Source organism: Alosa alosa, chromosome 5, assembly GCF_017589495.1.
Source record: "Alosa alosa isolate M-15738 ecotype Scorff River chromosome 5, AALO_Geno_1.1, whole genome shotgun sequence".
Lineage (NCBI taxonomy): Eukaryota > Metazoa > Chordata > Actinopteri > Clupeiformes > Clupeidae > Alosa > Alosa alosa.
In genome coordinates this window covers 13,140,563-13,160,893 of record NC_063193.1, presented here as the reverse complement: position 1 = coordinate 13,160,893, position 20,331 = coordinate 13,140,563, and the positions used below count along the sequence as shown (strand labels likewise).

The 20,331-nt window shown below is 42.4% G+C and overlaps 1 protein-coding gene across 5 annotated transcripts in view; it reads right to left on the bottom strand.

The window, feature by feature from the left end:
- adgrd1 (adhesion G protein-coupled receptor D1) overlaps nt 1-20,037 on the bottom strand; it is a 67,614-nt gene extending 47,577 nt beyond the window's left edge. Inside the window, exons 1-11 of one of the 5 annotated variants that reach the window (XM_048244005.1) lie at nt 19,461-20,037; nt 19,312-19,384; nt 18,267-18,383; nt 16,708-16,806; nt 14,842-14,964; nt 13,294-13,470; nt 10,648-10,908; nt 4,926-5,008; nt 2,474-2,635; nt 2,149-2,232; nt 1,789-1,909 (exon numbers count right to left, since the gene is read on the bottom strand). In XM_048244005.1, coding sequence (XP_048099962.1) covers nt 1,789-1,909; nt 2,149-2,232; nt 2,474-2,635; nt 4,926-5,008; nt 10,648-10,908; nt 13,294-13,470; nt 14,842-14,964; nt 16,708-16,806; nt 18,267-18,383; nt 19,312-19,384; nt 19,461-19,514 — 1,354 coding nt within the window. In that variant the 5' untranslated portion in view covers nt 19,515-20,037. The remainder of the gene's footprint in view (nt 1-1,788; nt 1,910-2,148; nt 2,233-2,473; nt 2,636-4,925; nt 5,009-10,647; nt 10,909-13,293; nt 13,471-14,841; nt 14,965-16,707; nt 16,807-18,266; nt 18,384-19,311; nt 19,385-19,460) is intronic. The other 4 variants (XM_048244006.1, XM_048244007.1, XM_048244008.1 and 1 more) reach the window with 4 other exon arrangements.
- Nucleotides 20,038-20,331: the final 294 nt, after the last annotated feature.

The window sequence follows — 20,331 nt, the reverse complement described above, 5'->3', positions numbered from 1 at the left end:
TGGGGAAGAGTATAGGCTGATAGCTGTGGTTATGCATTCTTGAGTGTGTGTGTGTGTGTGTGTGTGTGTGTGTGTGTGTGTGTGTGTGTGTGCATGTTGTCAGTCAGTGGAAGAGCAACACAGACAACAGCTTGCATGAGGGCTGCATATTTTCTCTTAGGACCCCTTTGCTCAATGTGAATCTCCAGATACCATGGTGGTCCTGCGCATTATGTAATGGTGTCTTGTGGAAACAACATGACTGCTGTTAACATTCCCAACATTGGAATGGCAGTTTGAGCTAGTAGCTCAAACAGACATACACAGAATCACACACTCATTCTCACACACACGCACACACACACACACGCGCACTATCACGATGGGAAGCAAGCAACCATCGTGATGCCATGCCCCCACATGCCAGTCACTAATTCCTGGTGTAACAGGCTAAAAACATAATGAAAAATTACATTTCTGGAAATGAAATTGAGCCTACTTTAAAGGCTGTCAGCCAAACAGTTTTTGTAAAATAAAAGACGTATTAGTCTACCGTCTTATTCAAATAATTCCTGACTGTGACATGAATGTGTAATTGTCTTTTTGTAGCCTACATGTCTCGCAGGCATAGCCTACATTGGACGTAAAATATGTACTGGTAGCCTAATGTATTAGCAGAAAATAGTCCTATAGAATTATTATTGTTAGGCTACGACTAGGACATTCTAGCGCTCAAATATTTTTGTTAGGCTACAGCGAGCGCCAAATGCATCCTTCTCCTCGGTGTTAAAATAAACCATTTCTTTCGTTAATTATAGGATCAGAAGGAAGCCTATCCGTCTTTCACTGTAAGGCTTGTATTTCATGCATTTAGCAGAAGTCCCAGACAGCAGCGGAGTGGTAATCGGGATTCGTTATTTGTAAAAGTTTTTTTACTTCGCCCTCCTATAGCCTGGACTGCACGATCGCAGCCCTTTACTTTTACTTCCCGCCGCCCTCATAGTCAGCATAGACTGTGGCCTGATAACGTGGGATGCTGCATAGCGTACTACTGAAGATTTTAAATGAGTGACCACGATAGTAGTCTTAAGTAGCTTTTTTGCTAGGCCCAGCGAAGGCTGGCAATGTGTAATATTCCGCTGATTGGTGCACATGCAAGTGTTCAGATTGATTGTCTATCCATCTTTCACAACGATTTTCCAGATCTTCCACACAACTTCGGTAGCCTGGTCAGTATGTCTCTCATAGCTGTCCACTTTCATCAGGCCATATAGCTTATATAATATATACAGTATATTTTTATATGTGTTTTTTAAATGTATTTCTGTACAGACATATGGTAGTGTTTACTACACTACCCCCCCGACGATACGATGTTTTACTCTACATATCGTCAAATGCCAATTTAGGGGACATCGCCCAACCCTAACGCACACACACGCACACACGCACGCGGACACGCACGCACACAAACGCACACACACACTGGAGCTGACAAAAGGGGAACACAGGAGGGCATGTGTGTGTGTGTTATCCTGAATAATGTTTCCTTTTGTGATTAAATGAATAATGTAATAAAATGAAACAACTTGATCAACATTGTCCAAAAATGCATGACCTCATCATGTAATGACATTTTTACCAATGTTGTTATAACTTTATAAGCATTATTTCTAATATATGATATTGTAACAATCCTAAAATGACCATACTACCTTGGAGTCATTTCCTGCATTAGCCACATCATCATTGTGCAGAAAAGTTCTGCAGGACATATAATACATTATACAGTGCTGTTATGGGACTGACCTGCTACTCGAGACTTGCCCTGGACTGCAACCGGGGCTTTAGACTTCACTTCCAGGATATTCACCAAACCATCCATGGCCTTGTCCACTGTCTCGATCAGCTCATTTACCACAGGGGCAGACTGCAAAAATGAAAGATAAACTTCATTAGCCAAGATTCCATATGGAAGACAATGTAACAAATACTTCACAATAGTTCTAATAGTATAATGTGCTGTAGTTGTCAACAGCCCTGCTGCGCAACTCATTCCCAAAGACTCGTGCCATACAGCAAGTTATCCATTAATTGCACTGAGTCAGTTCCAGCAGCTTGGTAAAGAGATAGTAGGTGGGTGGATAGCGCATAGCTGTAATGGTTCACCTCGTCATCAGCCTGGCCTTGGGTCTGGTCCTCCCTGCCTGCTCCAGTGGAGTTCAACATCTCCTCTACAGTCCTGAGAAACGTCTGGAACAACAACAACAAGGAAACCATCACAAGCATTGCAAACAGTATTGTTCCACTCAACACATAAAGGGATCAGCTCTCTCTCTCTCTCTCTCTCTCTCTCACACACACACACACACACACACACACACACACACATCAAAATACATTGTCTGCCAGAAGAACATAGCCTACACATATGCTTAAATGTCATGAGTATGTGTGTTTGTGTATGTGTACGTGGCTATGTATCGGTGTGTACCTGAGTGAGGTTGTTGGCCGTGTGGCCGGGCAGGGTCTTGTTATGCAGACTGATGGGCAGATTGTCCAAAGCAATGGGCATAGGCACAGGCTCCTCAGAGGGAACCACGTCCTCCGTCAGGTTACTGAGGCTGATGGGGTCGCTGGACTCTGGAGTGGTTTCCTGCACACACCGGCCAGGCATGGAGCGATTGTTTATACATATTAGGTTTATTAAACACACACCCATGTGCACACACACACACAAAATATCATCATAATACACACATTAATGCACACACACACACACACACACACACACACATACACCGAGAGAGGGGCACACAAACACACACCAGTACACATACACAGACATGCATCTCACAAGCCAAACCGCAAAAGTAAGTGCACAAACAAAAAACAAAGCGTGATGCCAAACCACACAAATAAATACACATAAAAACCTCCTCTGCAAAGGCTCAACACTCTCTCTCTCGGCTCTCTCTCTCTCACACAAACACACACACACGCACACACAAACACATTGTCATAACATGTCAAAAGCTCATTGTGCGGACTGCTTGGACTGCACCGTCTCTAAGCCATTAGCACACCACACAGATGTCCACTGTGCATTCTTAAACCTGAGCCGCAAGGGAGGCTCTCTATCCAGCCATGGCTTTTCGGAGCGATCGGGGGACCCCTGCCAAACATTAGAGCACCTGATTACCGTAAATACGCCTCTAATTGGACCAATTAAAGCACTTTGCACAGTTCGGAAACTGTGGGTCAGGAAGCTGGAAGGGCTGAACTAAAGGGAGGCCCAAGAGGTGAGGCACGGAGCAGAGCGGAGTGGAGCCGCGTTAGAGATGGAAAGTGCTAGCACCTTGATAATGATGGGAGAGAGTGTCGGGGGTGTGGGGGGAAAGAAAGAAAGAAAGAATGAATGAAAGAATGAATGAATGAATGAATGAATGAATGAAAGAACAAAAGGAAAAAAAGGGGAGGGAGAAAAAGAGGGAGAGGGAAGACAGGGAGGAGAGAAAGAGGTAACGACAGTGAGAGAGGTAAAAAGGCATGTAGAAAGAGAAAGAAAGAAAGAAAGAAAGAGAGAGAGAGGTGAATAATGAATAAATAAAGAGTGGCATCCATCATGTGCTGATGGGAAATGGACAGCACATGTGCTTGTCCCTGCTGATGAAGGAGCACCAGAGGCGAGGGAGACGGAGAGAGAAGTGGAGACAGCTTTCTGGCTTGGGCTACTTCCAGGGAAACTCTTCACAGCTCTCTGTTCCATCCCTGCCCGGGAGGAAGACATTTTGTACGTCCATGAGCAGCACACAGACCCACTTTTCTCCTCAGCGTCCTCTCACCACTGATCTCCTTCATCTCTCTCTGTGTCTGTCTATCTTCCTCTCCGTCCCTCAGTCTCTTTTTGTCAATCTCTTTGCTGTGCATTTGTAAACATTGGTGGAGTCTTTGTGTGTGAGCTCCCAATATCCTGCATTTTCCATTTCCTCAGGTTGAAGGGATCAGAAAAAAAATGGCTACAGTTGTTTGTGTTTACACAGACTTAGAACACAGACCTCCACCTCATTTCCTGTTCGCCTTCAGTCATGTACAGTATTTAAGTGTGTGTGTGTGTGTGTGTGTGTGTGTGTGTGTGTGTGTGTGTGTGTGTGTGTGTGTGTATGTGCTGGTGCCTGAGCGAGTGTCTTTATGATACAAAGAGAGAGAATAAGTGAAGGTGTTCGACCTGACCTGCCCTAGTTTCATCACCGAGTTTCCAGTGACTTTAGCGCAAGCTCATTCTTCTACTACAGAGAGAGTCTAAAGGCTCTGTCATGATCATGAATGGCCAGGGTAATTTACAAGGGGCCAAATGAAGAGAACAGGGCTTGGCTGGAGCAAGAACACAACAGGCAAACAAGGATGAAAGGGTGAGAGAGAGAGAGAGAGAGAGAGAGAAAGATCAAAAGAAGGAGAGAAAGCATAAAGGCATAAATCCCATTTTCTGTTTTGCCCTAATTATTAGAATTATACCATTGTGTGTTCTGTAGTGTTCTTTATGCTTACAGAGCTTAGAGACAGAACAGTTAAGCAAGTGAGAGAGAGAGAGAGAGAGAGACCATGAACTGACATTAAACACACACTCATGTTCTTGACTAACAGTGGAGAGAGTAAAAGAGAAACTCATATCTATACAATCAGGCATGATGTATACATCGGTCATTCACTCAGGAAATGTCTGCCACTGTGTACCACTAGCTCATAGCCGGGACTGTGAATCAGAGGGCCTTGGTTCCATGCGTATGCCCCTGGCAGCATGAGTCACAGTGGCAAAGCTTGTGAATCTCAATCAGAATACTTGAACTCTCTGGACAGGTGCTTAGATGGATGTGTTTTCCTGTTCTAGGGCTGGAGGAGGTCAGCTACTGCGTCAGACCGAAAGATTTCAATATACTGATACTGACCTGGGAGAGATGCAGAGCCGGCTGGGTCGTCGATGACACAACGAAAGGAAGAGGAGTTGGCGTGGGGGAGAAAACATTCATACCTGCAGATGTAAAAAAAGAACAAAAATCATTCAAATGGGTGCCACAGATTTTCACAGACAATCCAGTTGCATTTACACATACAGTACCTAATTCAGTTCCATTACACATCACACATGTCTACATGAGCATCATTACTCTTTCCCTGTCATATAATTGTGAATTTCCCTTTCATACAATCTGTCTCCATTTTTAGTTTTCTCTCTGTCTTACTTGACACACTAGTGTTAATTTAACCAGACAAAAGGAGGATGAAATATGTTAGTTGATGACCTTCTTTCCATGACTAAGACAAGGCAAAGATGAGACGACGCCGATGTTATAAAACGCTAACTGACAATATCAACGTGCAATATTTTTGACGAGATGAGACTAGACTAAAATGTAGTTTGAAAACAGATTCTCCTTTTTGATGATGAGAACATAACCCTTACAGGAGACACATGACAGGCCTTAAACTGACCCACCAAAATATTCACTGTTCTTGTGGCATATGCAGCAGTTTCAGACTTTCTTTAAAAGAAATTTAACCTCAAATAACAAGGCTACTTCTAGAAACGTAGGGGTTTTATTTGATACAGATTTAAAATGTGACCAACATGTAAAACTCTTTGTCCAGTCCAGTTACACATAGATAATCATATGGCTTTGTTTCATCTACTGTAGACTTGATTATAGCAATGCCTTATTCACCTGTCTATACCTATAAAGCTTTACATGGTTTAGCACCTGACTATTTAAAATATTTATTTACCCACTACTGTCCGGCTCGGCTCCTCAGATCCTCCAGCCTGGGACTTTTAGTTGATCTAGAAAGTAAACTGTCAACTAGGGGTGACCGATCGTTTGCAGTTAGAGCTCCCAAGCTTCGGAACAGCCTCCCTTATAACATCAAATCTGCACCATCAGTGGCTGTTTTTAAATCTAGTCTGAAGACCCATTTCTATACACGTTCCTTCCTTAATTAGTCAGTGATTCCACTTATGTCTCTACTAATTTATTATTATCATTATTGTATTATCATTTTTTGGGGGTACAGTATAGTTTTCCTTTTATTCCTTATATTGAGTTAAGTTTGTGTTTGGTAGTTTGTCCTTTAATTATTATTTTATTATATTATTACTATTATACAAGGGTATACAAAATGACATGACTGCTTTCTAATAACAGACTGTCTGGTCGTTACATCAGCACATTAATGCCGCTCATGTGTATTCATGACAATGATCAAAGGCAAACTCTATCTCTACAGGAAGACAGCAGCAGTGTGTTGTGTGCACCAGAGACACTCCAGAACACATACACGCACATGCACCACAACAGCAATGCAACAAAGGCAGTACCCATACGTCACATGCAGAGTGTGCAAACTAATTTACAGAAACCACGGTTGAGAGATGGAGACAAGTTGACCGATTCAAACCCATTAGATGAAATAGCTGAAAAGACCTCAGGCTTCAGCTCAACACTTGATACAACCTGAACCTGTCACCTTGATATCAATTCCCAAATGGCTTGAAGTGATTTAAGAGAAACGATTTTGACTAATGATTTAAAGTTGACTTAAATGTCCTTTCTTCGACTAAAAGGTTTTCAGTTGTCGTCGACTAAACTAGGCTAAAACTATAAAAGATAAAAATGACTAAAACGTGACTAACACTAATAAGCATTTCCGTCTGAAGACTAAGACTAAATCAAAACTGCATGCCAAACTTAACACTCCTCCACACCTGTTAGAAAGATGTGTTTGATGTTCATGCATGTCTTGGCTCGGGGCAGAAGTGTTTCCACAGAGAGGCACTGATGAGTGGCTCTAGAGGGCTAGTTTCGAGGAAGGAGGCCATTATCCTCCATTAATGCTGGGCCACAATTACAACACACAGGAGACACCACAAAAGCCCTCACCGTCAGCGAAAACAAACCATAATAATGGTCAAATGTGACTTTTTCTGTTCTGGACAGCACTCGGAAGGACCTTTTCTCAGTAAACTAGATTGTAACCATCTGTGCCCGTTCACCGAAGGTTTTCACGTTTCGAAAACATCTGGGGATTCAATTCAACTAAAGCAGTGGGCCAAAGTGGAGTGAAGAATTGCTGAAACTATCCAAATAGAGTCATCCGAGAGAACCAGACCCCAGCATTTCAGTGACAGTAATTAAACACTGTCATGTGACACTGACATGCCACGAGTGTGAGACCGCAGACAAGTAAAGTGCGAAGACTCCATCAGACAAGTATCCTTTTATTGGATGCAGTGAGAAAAGAAGCAGTCCCTCTTCTGCAGATGGGGAGGCATTTATTTGGCTCTCTGAGTTATGGCAGAGGCCGTCATTTCTCAGCCTCCGAGGACCGAGCTGGAGGCGGGAAACACGAGAAAAATGGAACACTTACAGATAAGATAAACCAACTTCACGTGAATTATGGGCATTGGTTGAACATGGTGTCCATCCTGGATTCTTACAGTGTTCGCAGGGATATCTAAAACTGACCACTTGAAGTCCAGTTTAAACCCCAGACAAAACATACTGCCGGAACTGTGCTGAATGGGAATCCCGAACTTAAAGTCAAATAGATATACTGGTTTCTCTCTCTGGTTTCTCTTGCATGTCCAGCCCTTGAGACATAAGTATTGAATTAAAATCTGAAAATCAAGGGAACTTGACCTTGACTGAAAGAACTACTTTTAAATAAGCATCCTAAACTCAGAGCATTTGAACAGATAGCGGTTCCTCCAAGTGATGTTGGACTAAATGAGGAGACCCAAGATCTATCTAGGACCAGGGAGCAGGACTGGAGCACACAAAGCTTTTAGTGAATTTTATTAGTGCAAAACGACTAATGTTTCGACGCCCATGCGTCTTCTTCAGAGTCGCTGAAGCACAAGTGACCCCCTGCTACTGATGTTGGACTAATCCAGGGATGACACATGTCCAGTGGGAGAACAGGACCAATTTGAGTAATCATAACCACAACCCTCACTCCCAGAAATGTCGCTTTACGCTGTGAGCACTTGGGCTCGCAACACATGGATGCATTTCCATGCACTCAGCCCTCCCCAGCTGTAAACAGTACACAAACACAAAGCACAACTTGTGTTGCATTGTGCAATTGGCGATATCACCATACAAGGGATGGAGCAGAAAAAAGTAATCTTTCTCTGCTTCTGGATGACAGCTCTTTAATATCTTCTTTGGCATCTTTCTTTTTTTTCGGAATGCATTCTGAAATCATGACAATATGCTATTTTTTTTGGAGAAAACACCAGCTGTTCGCCAAGCGATGGCCAGCTGTAACTGATAGAGTGACAGAGAGGGGAGGGGAGGAAGAATGATAGGGAGAAAGTGAGCAAAGAGAAGAGAGAGAGAGAGAGAGAGAGAGAGAGAGAGGTAGAGTCAGGAGATGAGGGAGAGAGTGAAAAAATGGGCAAGAAAGAGGAACAGATTCTTTTCTGATGTGAAATGGTCAGCATGTGCGCCGTCCGGCCCTCCAACCCCCCTTTGGCCCTGGCCATGGTGAGACGCTGAGGGAAGACCAGCGGCTGCTTCTGACGACGCCTCTACACAAACACACTAACGAGAAGAGGCTGCGAGCGCTCCCCACTCCCACCCCTGTCCTCCTCGCTCCCCACGGCTTTGTCCAACAGATGAGGCGCAGCACAGACACACGCAGACACAGACACACCGGTTTTCCCAGAAAACAAAGGAAACAGGAAGCATCGTCCCTCGTCTCTGTGCGAGGGGGAGGACGAGCGGCCATATGGCATATGAGAGTTATCTCCGTCGTGCGGTTTCAGGAAAGCCTGGAAGGATTAAGAGGAACGTTCATGGGACGCTCAGTGAAACTCTCTGAAGCATCGTTATTTAATTAAGCTTTCTTCTAACCATTTGATGGGTACAATATGTTGTTATTAAAAACCATGCAGATCAAAATTACTGAGATAGATATTACTAAAAATATCCTCATAAGCAATACCTCATCCCTCATCTATAAAATGTGTTATAGCAGCCTTGTAAAGTTGTTATAGAGCCTTAACATCAGCAGTAAATCTGGATATATAATAATAATAATAATGATAATATGATATATATTTCTAATATAATATCTTACACATACTTAAGCCAGAGATTCCCCAGCTTGCTCTCCATTGTGCAGAGCAGCTGTGGCTTGGGTTGCACTGCTCCATTGGCAGGACAGCGTGTTTTCCCCCGCAAGTGAGTTGAGGCCGACCTCGGCATCACAACCACCTTGACTTATTCTAAACAGCACGTCCCGGGACCCAGGGTTACAGTGCTCTTAAAAAACAGCAGAGGCCCGAACAAGCAAGCGAGAGCGTTCTCTGATCCTGACTAATGAAACGGCCCAGAGCTGCCGCTGATCACGACGGTGCGCCACTGCACGGACCTCATATAAGGGCAAGATATGCAGGAGAGGCCCTGGTGCTCCCTAGGCCAGGAGCCTGAGGAGTGGGGTGGGGGTGGGTGGTCGGGAGTGACACCAGATGACCCAAAGATGAGGATTATTTATCCTGTTTTGCTGTCCGAGGGACTCCCCCCGCACAAAGCCTGGTGGAGGAGGGTGGCGACTTGGCTGTCAACTTGAAACTCGAGGGATGGAGGGAGAGACAAAGAGAAGGAGCTACAGAGGGACGTAGAGAGGAAGAGAGGAAAGGAAACAAAGGGAAAGACATGAGGAGAGTGAAAGGAATGAAAGCTCACTGAGAAAAAGAGAGAGGGAGGGAGAGAGAGAGAGAGAGAGAGAGAGAGAGAGAGAGAGGCAAGAGTGAAGAGCGCGTATGTGACAGCAAAACAGACTCAAAGAGAAAGTGAGAGAGACCAAAATAATGAAAGAGGATGAATAGAGAGAGAAAGAGAGCAGCCAAATCTCTATAAGGGATGACAACAGCTTGTGCCAGAGAATGTGCACTGGAGCTGCCAACAGGCAAAGTTGCCCAATAGCTTTGGCAGGTGCCAGACCATCACCTTCATCTCGGCCTGGTGCTTTTATAGACCATTTTATATCCTGTTTTACACTGTGTAAAAAAGGCCATGGTCTGTAAAATGTCAGATATCCTTTTTTTAATCAGTCAAGCCAGAGAAGTACCTATACTGAGAGAGCATTAAGTTCTCTACTGTAGGAGGAGATACAACCTGTTATTTCATTTTGTTACACATCTAAGATTAACATTAGAAACAGTTTATAAAAAAGACAATCAGTAATGTCATCAAGCAGGTTATGGAAAGAGCTTTAATTTTCCATGAATACTTTGTCTTAACAAAGGCTAATGTTGCCAATATCAGATAGACTTAAAGGGAAACTCCGGGATTCTTCCCAACTATTCTTGCTCAGAGACAGAGGAAGACAGACATAAGGCATTGACTGTATAAACAAATATTTTATAAAGTTTCTTAGAGGTAAACAGAGACATAGTTATCTCCGTAATAATAAAATGAGCCAGAAAAAACATGTCCCACATGTCTTGTAAGTTTCCAATGCAAAGCCTTCTGAAGAGTTAACTGTTTAATGTTCACATTAAAAATGTTAGACCTAAACAAAACAAAAAAGAAAGAATCCCAAATTCTCCCTTTAAAACGGAAAGACATGCACCATGCATGAGAATGATAGCAATCCTCTCTGTCTTACCAATGGCTGCTTTGTAGTACATGCTGATATCTTCTGGAGACAGCGCTCGTTCCCAGATCACAAATTCATCAAAGGCGCCCGTGGCATAGTGACCCTTCGATTTGAAGTCGTTTCCCGTACCAATAACCAGGTGAGGGTAGGTGTCCCCATAGTTCTGGGAGAAGTTTCCTTTAGTGTCACTGACACTGAATGACCCGTTGATGTAGACACTCAGACCATCTTTCATGGTCCAAGTGAAGAGAATGTGTGTCCAGTAAGGACCTGGGGGGAACAGTGGATGGAGAGAGAGAAAGAGGGAGAGAAAGAGGGAGAGAGAGAGAGAGAGAGAGGAAAAAATATATGGGAGAGCCGGAAGGTGATGAAAGACATTAGCAGTGATGGTGAGGGAGAAGATCAGAAGAGAAGAGAAAGTGAATACAATGAATGAATAAAATGTGTGTGTTTAACATAGTACTTAATGAGAGGGAGAATCACTTATTACTGCAGTTAGTTTTAGTACTTATAAATAATTATATGACTCTGGTGTTTCTTGTGTTATAATTACAGTGGTAGACAAAATGGTAGTTATGATTAAAGCGGGCTAGTCTTACTCTGTCTGACACTGCTCTAACATCTCCCCATAATGGAGAGAGAAGACAGATGGACCATTCCAGCTATGGCTGAGGCATTTCCTGTCTGGACATTTCATTAGAACAGGCATTAGGTACCTCTTCAGGGATACACAGACTACAATCACAGAAAAAAAACACACACACATATACACACACACCAACAAAAAAATCTATATGGCTCAACCAAACGCACAAACACAAACCATATACATCTCCGAAACCCCTTCAGTCTTTGCCTTTCAAAAGGAAAAAACAGCCTCAGTCAAATTGAAAGACAACACAAGGCACCTGAGGAACCAGTAAGCTCATCGGCCCGTAATCCACTGGGTCCAGCGCTTAAGCAGGACGGTCTGCCTTAGACCGACAATGGCCGGCCTTCACTTATGTCACAGATGAGAGGTCAACCAATTTCAGGGAGAGAGAGAAACATTATACTACCCTGAATGGGAAACAGATGAATAGTAATTGTGTCATGCTGTTTTTATGATCGCACACTGCAAAGCAAACGCAGGCCTCTGAAAAGGAAATATCTCAGAGCAAGTGGAAAATGGCTTTGATGCGCGCTGGATCTATAGTGGGTGGCGATTCCGTCTTGAGGGGAATTTTGTAAACTAAGGGATTCAGAATCTCAAGAGCGCAACGAGCAAAAGTGGGGCCTGGGGCTTGAGAGAGGGGAAGGAATCATCTATGTACTGTACATATGGAAAATGGTTTCAGTGTGTATAGCCTATGGCTTTAGAGTCTGACACCTCCAACTCTGAGCTTGTGTAGATTTGAATGGAGAGTATTGGACTGGTATCGGACAGCAAAACCAAGTACAAAACCTGACAATGTCTGGACAGTTTAATATAATGATTCACTTCAACAAGACTCCCATAGAACACAACACTGAAAATAATCATAAGTGCACTTTTTTTTCTCTCTTTTGTAAGGTACTATAGGGTGTGAATACTGCTCCAACATTACTTTAAAAATAAGTATATGTATAGTGTGCATGAATCAATAAATCAAGCTATCCAAAAAGGCATCAGTCACAATAAATTCATTTGTTCAAGTTATCCAGGTATGATTTTATGCTGAAAGGAAACACCTTTCCACACTCCATATTTCGGGGGAAAGAGGACAGCGTTCCGTGGTTCAGGAACATAGTGTGACTTGGCCTGAGGACTTATTAGGTCAATGTCAGAGAAGCGGTAAGAGCCTTATAAGCCTTCAGTAAACCCAAAGGCTTCACTCATGCAATGACTTCAGCCCCTATGTTCCAGAGCCATTTGACCTTAGAGGGATTTTCAACAGTCCACTTGCTAATTTAGCATTTTTTCGGTGTCAGATGTGACATGGCACTCTCACGCGAGGCTTATCACAAAACACACACTTTGAGCAGACTGTGCTATCATGGGGCCTGCTGGTCAACATGGCCCAGCTGAATGCAAGGAGACTGACCCAATACCAACAAGACCAACCAACTGTAATAATATTACATAGGCTTTTGCATAAGCATCTATACAATTCTTAATATAGCATTGTTTAAAATAAAGCCAAACCAGACATCCTTTGTCATGAAAATTGATAAGATGCATGGATGTTTGAACTAGCTTGAACTGAATATTTTCAACAGGAAATTCATACCATTCTAGTTAAAATAGCAGTATCTAAACGGGGTTAAGATTTTAAAAAAGGATATGTTTAAAATGTAGCCATGTGTATGAAATTAGAACGGCAGGGAGGTTTGGCTGGAGTGCAAATCCAAAAACCTCCTCTTAGAACGTCCCACACACCCCACGATGCCAACAAACACAGATGTGCGAGAATATGCAATTGCACACACACACACACACACACACACTCACAGGATGACACAACAGAGAAATGTGCATATAATTGGCCTAAAAAGCCTCCTTTTTCGCCAGTCGCCATACAAACATAGACACATACCTGTGGGTTCACAGATTAAACTCAATATCCATGTGCCAAAATCTCTTTCTCTCCCTCTATGTCTTGGACACACACACACACACACACACACCATCAGTACCTGGAAGATCAATCTTGGCCATCCACCTCTTGGAGTTGCCTCTGGTGTAGAATTCCACGTACCCCCCGAGTGGGTTGGTGTACACAGAGAAGCCGTTGGACATGCCTTTACCTCCAGAGGCGATGCTGAAACGGGAGTCCACCTCTTGGTCCTTCCAGAAAAAAGAAAATGTAATGCCTGTTAGGAGGGAAGAAGAAGAAAGAAACACGTTTTTATTTATCCGTTTGTTTTTATTTATCCGTTTGTTTTTATTTATCCGTTTGTTTTTATTTATCCCTTTTTTTTTAATAACAATTATTTTTGTACAGTGTGGTATCAATTAGGCTAATTCCGCAACACTTGCGACAGTGTTTCAAAGTGATGGATTATGTCATCACATGTGTCACAGAGCTTCATCAGACTGTAGCCACCATGGCTCACACAACTCTGTGTGTCTCAGAAGATTAAATGACATGAGCTTTGACACAGCCTAAAATATTATTGTCATATTTCCTTGTAGAAAAATAATAAAAACAGACAGATAATGGCCAAGCAGGAGTGCGCTAATGGGGGTCCCGTCCAAGTCCTATTAATAGGTCCAAATTCAATTAAACTGTGTCAGAGGGCTTTCCAAGGCCACTGAATCACCCCAGAATACTGATCGTGTATCTTGGCATATGGGAAGGCAAACCCATGTCAGTTCTGAGATGAAAGCGGAAATTTTCTTTCAAGCGCTCTTCGACTTGCCCTGATCTCACGACAAGATGCAGGGGGGGAAAAGAACAACATGGCTTCAGAGTTCAAACCCTCACCATGGTGCAGTGGATCCATTTTGACCTCGTGGGACAGGATGTTGATGAAGCTAATGAAGAGTGCCAACAGAAATATTTCTAGCAGCATTATTTATGATATCTGGGGATGGTCGGGCTCATTTGCGTGACCTATATCGGCTTCTGCCAGAAGCTCTCCAAACACTGTCTTTTTATACCCGTAATTGGACAGTGTCGTACTTTTATTTGAGTCAGGCTACCTCCAGCATAAGCAATAGTGTAACCACAGAACTGACCAAGCTGTGACCATTAAACAAATGATACATAAATAAAAACGATTGGATTCTGGGATGGTAAAATATGAAACAAATAACAGATGATGACTGCAGCCATGGTGTAGGCATAGCACGAAATGAGAAGTGATGGTCCATTACATGATTTTGCAGCTGAAATGTTATGTGTTGTATTAGTCATGGCACCGTTTTGCAAAAATATACAATGGAACAGAAACTGGGGAGAACCAGATAAAGAAAGGAAAACAAGGCAAAGAAGGAGAAGTGGAAAATGGAGAGAGTGGAGGAAAGAGGGGAAAGGATTAATAAAACAAATCAGAGATGAATATCACAGGAATGTGTGTTTGGGGGGAGAACCTGAACACATGAGAATGCAATGAGGGACTGAAAAATGAAAAAAAAAAAAAAAAAAAAGATGTTAGGGGGAGAGAGAGAGGAGAAAGAGAATGTGGACACAATGTCCCCTGATAGGAACTGAGGTTGATTCAAACCAACCAGAACCTTACCTTCAGGCCCGCATAGCATTGGGTCACTGATGCAAGAGTTCTTGTAGTTCCCAAAGTGCAGAAAAGTTCCTCCTTGGTCCCCGTTTAGATAGATGCCCTTGTTCACCATCCCTTCTACAATGTCTACAGGAAGAGAATGGGGCAGGGGTGGGGGCAGTACGATTATTCTTGCTGGACGCCTCTCTGAACTCAGGCTGGGTGATGGAGAGCTAGAGCATAGCTTTAAGAAGAGAAGAGTGAGGCAGCCAACACCTACACGCAAGGCTGCTTCCGTCATTTTTTAAAACAGGTGTGATTTAAAAAAAAAAAAAAAAAAAACTCAGTGATTGATAGCAGATCTTACAAAAGTGGCGGTGGTCTCTCTGATCTTGAGCCACATCAGCTGAGTCAGGCAAGGGATGAGACTTAGCTAATAAACAGACGTTCAGCTCAACTGAGCATGCTCCGGAGATCACAAGTCTACATTATTACTCAGATCCAATATCCTCGAATTATGTCACCCTCGGAGGAGCTGCATGGCTAATACCCTTCCTGTCACACTTCATGGAGTTAGGGTAACTTGGCAACCAATGTCTAGACATCCCTAGACACCTTAAACATAGCTGAACATTATAGTATTACAGTATCATTCATTACGTATTTCCATATAGATAAATGTTAAGACCATTAGACACACAATCAATAAATAGATATAGTGATTATAGAAAAAAAAGAAAGAAAGAAAGACAGAAAGAAAGAAAAGAAAGAAACAAGACCTGAGAGAGCTAAATAGAGCGAACAACATGGACATCCAGACAGAGGCCGAGGGTGTGTGGCACAATGTGTTGCTGTGTTGGTGTGAACTATTGTACAGGAGTGGAGACAGCCAAGCTCATTGTGGTGAGGAATTTAAGAGAGAGACCCCCACCCCCTAGCCCTCTCCGGGAAACGAAAAGCTGAAATGGTTCACCCTCAACTTGCAGACAACATGCCTCAAACTTCAGAGAGTCCCAGATACTTCACTTTTCCAAGAGACTTGTACAGCCAAAATCTAGAATGATCCCATAATTCAAGACTATACTGTGAAAAAGCACGCTTGGACCCAGACTCCTTGCTGCAATGATAGGTCATTTACTTTCTCATTGTACAGTCAAAACCGATGCATATTTAATCAAAATAATTGATTTTAATCATCAACTATCAAATCAACTATCAAAACAAAATGTTGCTTTGAATCTGCAAGAATATTGTCAGGGAGATTAGTAATGTGTACACTGGTTTACCATTATGAAACCAATGGGTCAGATTGTCAGGAGGAAACTCCTATAAACATCACAATGAAAATGTTTACATAAACTTCAGTATCCCGGTTATTAGGCTTATCCAAATTTTGATCAAATTCAGGATATGGTGTTTACATGAACACAAAGAAACCTGATTATTAATAACCCTGTATACATGATGAATACTAGTATCCCGGTTGGCAACAATATAGTTCTATTAGCACAGTCGCACAGTTTTCATGTGAAACCGGGATACGGTGTATACATGGAACAGTATCCCAGTTTCGAGTACTCCACTTAGTATAAATTAATTTCTCAAAACCGGGATAAGGGCTTATCCAGGATTCTGATCGGTATATCGGATATATATCTGATCGGTATATGATGTTTACATGCACAAATATAAAACTGGGATACTTCAAAATCCCGAACATAACCGATGGGATACTGAAGTGCCTATAAAGTACAGTAGGTCCATGTGGTGTAGTTTGACATATACTGTACGCATCTATCCCCTCAAAGTAAAAAGTAAATAGAACATATGCAGACAGAATTTGGACCCTGAAGCACAATTCATCAGGAAAGAGTTTTTCTTTGTCCTCACCTACTGTTGCAGAAATGTTAGTGTAGGCAGAATCATTGGCATACACAGAGGAAGAGTTATGAGAAGTGGACAGCACAGTGTGGTTGTGGATTCTGAGAGCTGTGATGGAGACATGGAGAAAACACACTCATAAACACATAAACAACACAGACAAACAAATAAACAAGGAGAGAAAACAAATGTGTGATTCACATACAACACTGTACAGATACAAAAATATAAGCTCAAATGAACTTCAGACAAGACAAGGACATGGACCATGGAGACAGATAGACACATTCAGATGATGTTAGATAAGGACAAAGGGAAAGACAGATGTATACAAAAAGATAAATGGATAGATGTATAAATAGAAAGAGAGAGAGAGAGAGAGAGAGAGAGAGAGACAGAGATGAGCATGAGTGGATACAATTCTTTGAAAGGGCAACAGCGGCAAAGTTCAAAACTAAAGTAGCCTATACTCTCACTGATCGTCACTTCACAACACAGGCCTACCATGTATATCAGCTGCTTCTTCTCCAAAAGAGGAAAAACTGGGAACCGCAGTGATCATGGCCAAAGGGTTCTTCTCACACCACAAGTTAAATGTAACTTGCTTTCAACAACCGCCTGATTGATTTAGTGGAACATCAAACGGATCGAGAGAGAAAAGGCCCTCTATAAAAAAGAAATGTGGATTTGGCAGTGTCTGTGGTCCACGTGGGGAAGCACAGAGGCCACCACAGATGTGCAAACTCCAACCAAAACCCTGTGGATTCCTCAAAGCCTCTTGCTCTGGTGTGCATTAGCGAGCACGAGGCCTATCTCACGGGACGGCGATATTAGAAACAAGCAACAAACAAAAAACCCACGGAGGCTCACTCGAAGAAGACTGAATCCACACATTGATGATTGGAAATCATTATATGTAACCAAAACGTTCAAGGAACCCAAGCCATACACAGTTGTAAACAAATTCAAGAGTTCTTCATATAGGGAAAGTCCTGGATGCCAAGAAAGGCCCAAAACAAAATAATCATCTAGTTTGTTGCAATATGTGGAAAAGGAATTTGAAACTCTAGCTACCTACTCCAACGGCTGCAGGAAATCCCTTGCTCCTTTAATTACAGATGAGGCTTCCTCAAATTATCAATACCTTTATTTACAACATTGAGGCTGTATCAGAAAGTTGAATTGGAAATCAGAAAGTTCAATCAAGTCTGATCCTAGCAAACAGCTGCACCACCAAAGAAGAGCCCGTCATGCCCTACAACGACGTTACTGGGGAAGAATGCATAACAGCTGTCAGTGCATGCAGATATCAGAGATTGAAGCGGGGTGGAGGGGGGAGGGTTGCTTCTACTCTTTATCTTAGTCTGTGTTTATCCAGACAGCGGGAAAATAGACCGACAAGAGAGAGATGGAAGAAGACTCATTGTCAAAGATGAAGTGTTTTTTTTCTGAGAATGCAAAGAAAAAAGGAGAGAAATGAGAAAGCGATAGATCCAGAGACGGAGAGCAAAATGGGTGAGTTCGCGTCTGAATGTTCTATACTGCTGCGTGAAGCGTAGCGCACATACTTATATTACTCCCATTAATATGACCTGATCTGTTCCCAAACTTGTCCCACAGCTCCGGGATCCCGTCCACCGCATCCAGAGGCCAGTAGTGTGAGGCGGTGGCCAGCACCTGGAGGCCTGGAGGGGGAGGAGTGTACCACAGTCAGTCCAGATAGGAACAGAGGTTGGGTACGGAGAGTGGTAATGCGCTATCCCCACGCAACTTCTACAGCGAACGTTTCAATATGTTGGACCTGGTCCTCCCCTGTGTAGCGGTCACCAATCGAATGGTTTCTAAACCATCCACTGACAATGGCATTTGTTCTCTTACATTTCCAATTACCAATCCACAGTGGGTTCACGGTCCTGATCAGCGAGGCACCTCAGCTGAAAGATCTGAGGAAGCCACGTGTTTTTGCCTGGACAATTCAAATTTTCTTTACATTTCTCAATGTTTTTTTTTTCAAATATCAGTTAAACACACACAATTGGGAGTTTTGCAGCATACATTATCATATATCCTGTACCTGTACATCTCCTGACAGCCAACTTAATCAGCCAACTTTTTTTTATTATTATTATTTCGTCGCATATTGTTTTCCCTTCAAATCATTGAATGCCACCAGTCTAAACACACACCTTGAACGTTTATGAGAGAGGACTAATTTGGTAACAATATTTTTTGTTAGGGCAAAATCAGTAACATAAAGCTAAATAGGCTAAACGATAATGCCCTCATATCATATTTGTATAGATATGGGCAAAAAAAGACACTGCTTGTACCAAACAGCACATGTAGGCTAAAGTGCTATATCCACAGTGAAACTATTTCAAACTATTTCAGATCATGTTTCAGATCAGCAGTCACTTTAAATCACATAGGAATTTATAGATGCAGTTTTATCACAATCCGCATTGTTTTCTCATGTGTCAACCACACTTTGAATGTAACGTATAAAAGTAGTAGTTAATAATGGTAAAATAAAAAATATAATTGAATTCTCAAGTATCATTGAAGATGACATAAAAAGCAAGCCGCCAGTTTGTTAATGAACACAGCTTTTACCTGGATGCTTAGACGGTTCCACTGCGTCACCACGGACCTGTATATTTAAGAGAGCAAAGAAGTACACGGCCGACTGATAAAGAACATAATATATAATATATCACACAAGTATGATTGATCAAAGACAGGAGTGTCATGCACTTCTTTACCTGTAGAACGCTCATAAACGTGGTGACAGGAAGCACTTGGTACAGCAGGTCCATAGTTTTTTAAGTTAAAATGCCCGTATAGTTGTCATTAAATACGTAAAAGTGAAATAACATGCGCCCCGCAGCCTAGGGCATTGTCGAAAGAAGTCGATAAAATTCCCAGGTGGTTATGCCAGCTACTAAGTCTGAAAGGAACTTATGATCAACTCAAAAGTAGAACAGTTCACTTCCACAAACTAAGATTTATTTAGGAACGGACTAAATGTGAAATTCGTATACCATCGAGTGTTTCCAAGGCAGTAATCCGTTTCTAGCTTGCGCCGAAGTTTATTATCCACGCGTTTGAGACACTGGCGAGAGCTGAACGCTAAGTGGGTTTGACTGATGATGCGCTACCAGTGGCCTGCGCTCCGCTCCTCATACTGCGTCGTGGTCAGGAAAGTTCTCTCTGCCTCCCTCCTGCACTGGGGCGCAAATGGGCCGTTCTGACGGACAGACGTGGGAAATCACATATGAAGTCATCATGTAGAAGGACTGAGACATAGCAAGGTGGGGCCCTTACAACGGTACACTTTGTGTTGTTTACGTTTTCATGACCAGCCAAGACGAAACATTTGTGTTTCATCCATTAATTTCACTACTTTTTACTTTTTTGTTACAGATGCGTCATAGTCATATGTCTTGTCCTTGTCATCAAATTTCGTGAGCAAATAATTAAATATTTTGAGTATAGGTTACATTTCTAATTAGATTAATTTATGTTTAATATAGGCCTTTGCATGAGAACAACTTGGGTGTTACGGTTCGTAAGTTTCAGATGTACATTCTATTTGAGGCCATCTTGTGGCCAATCGTTGTACTTACCACCTCG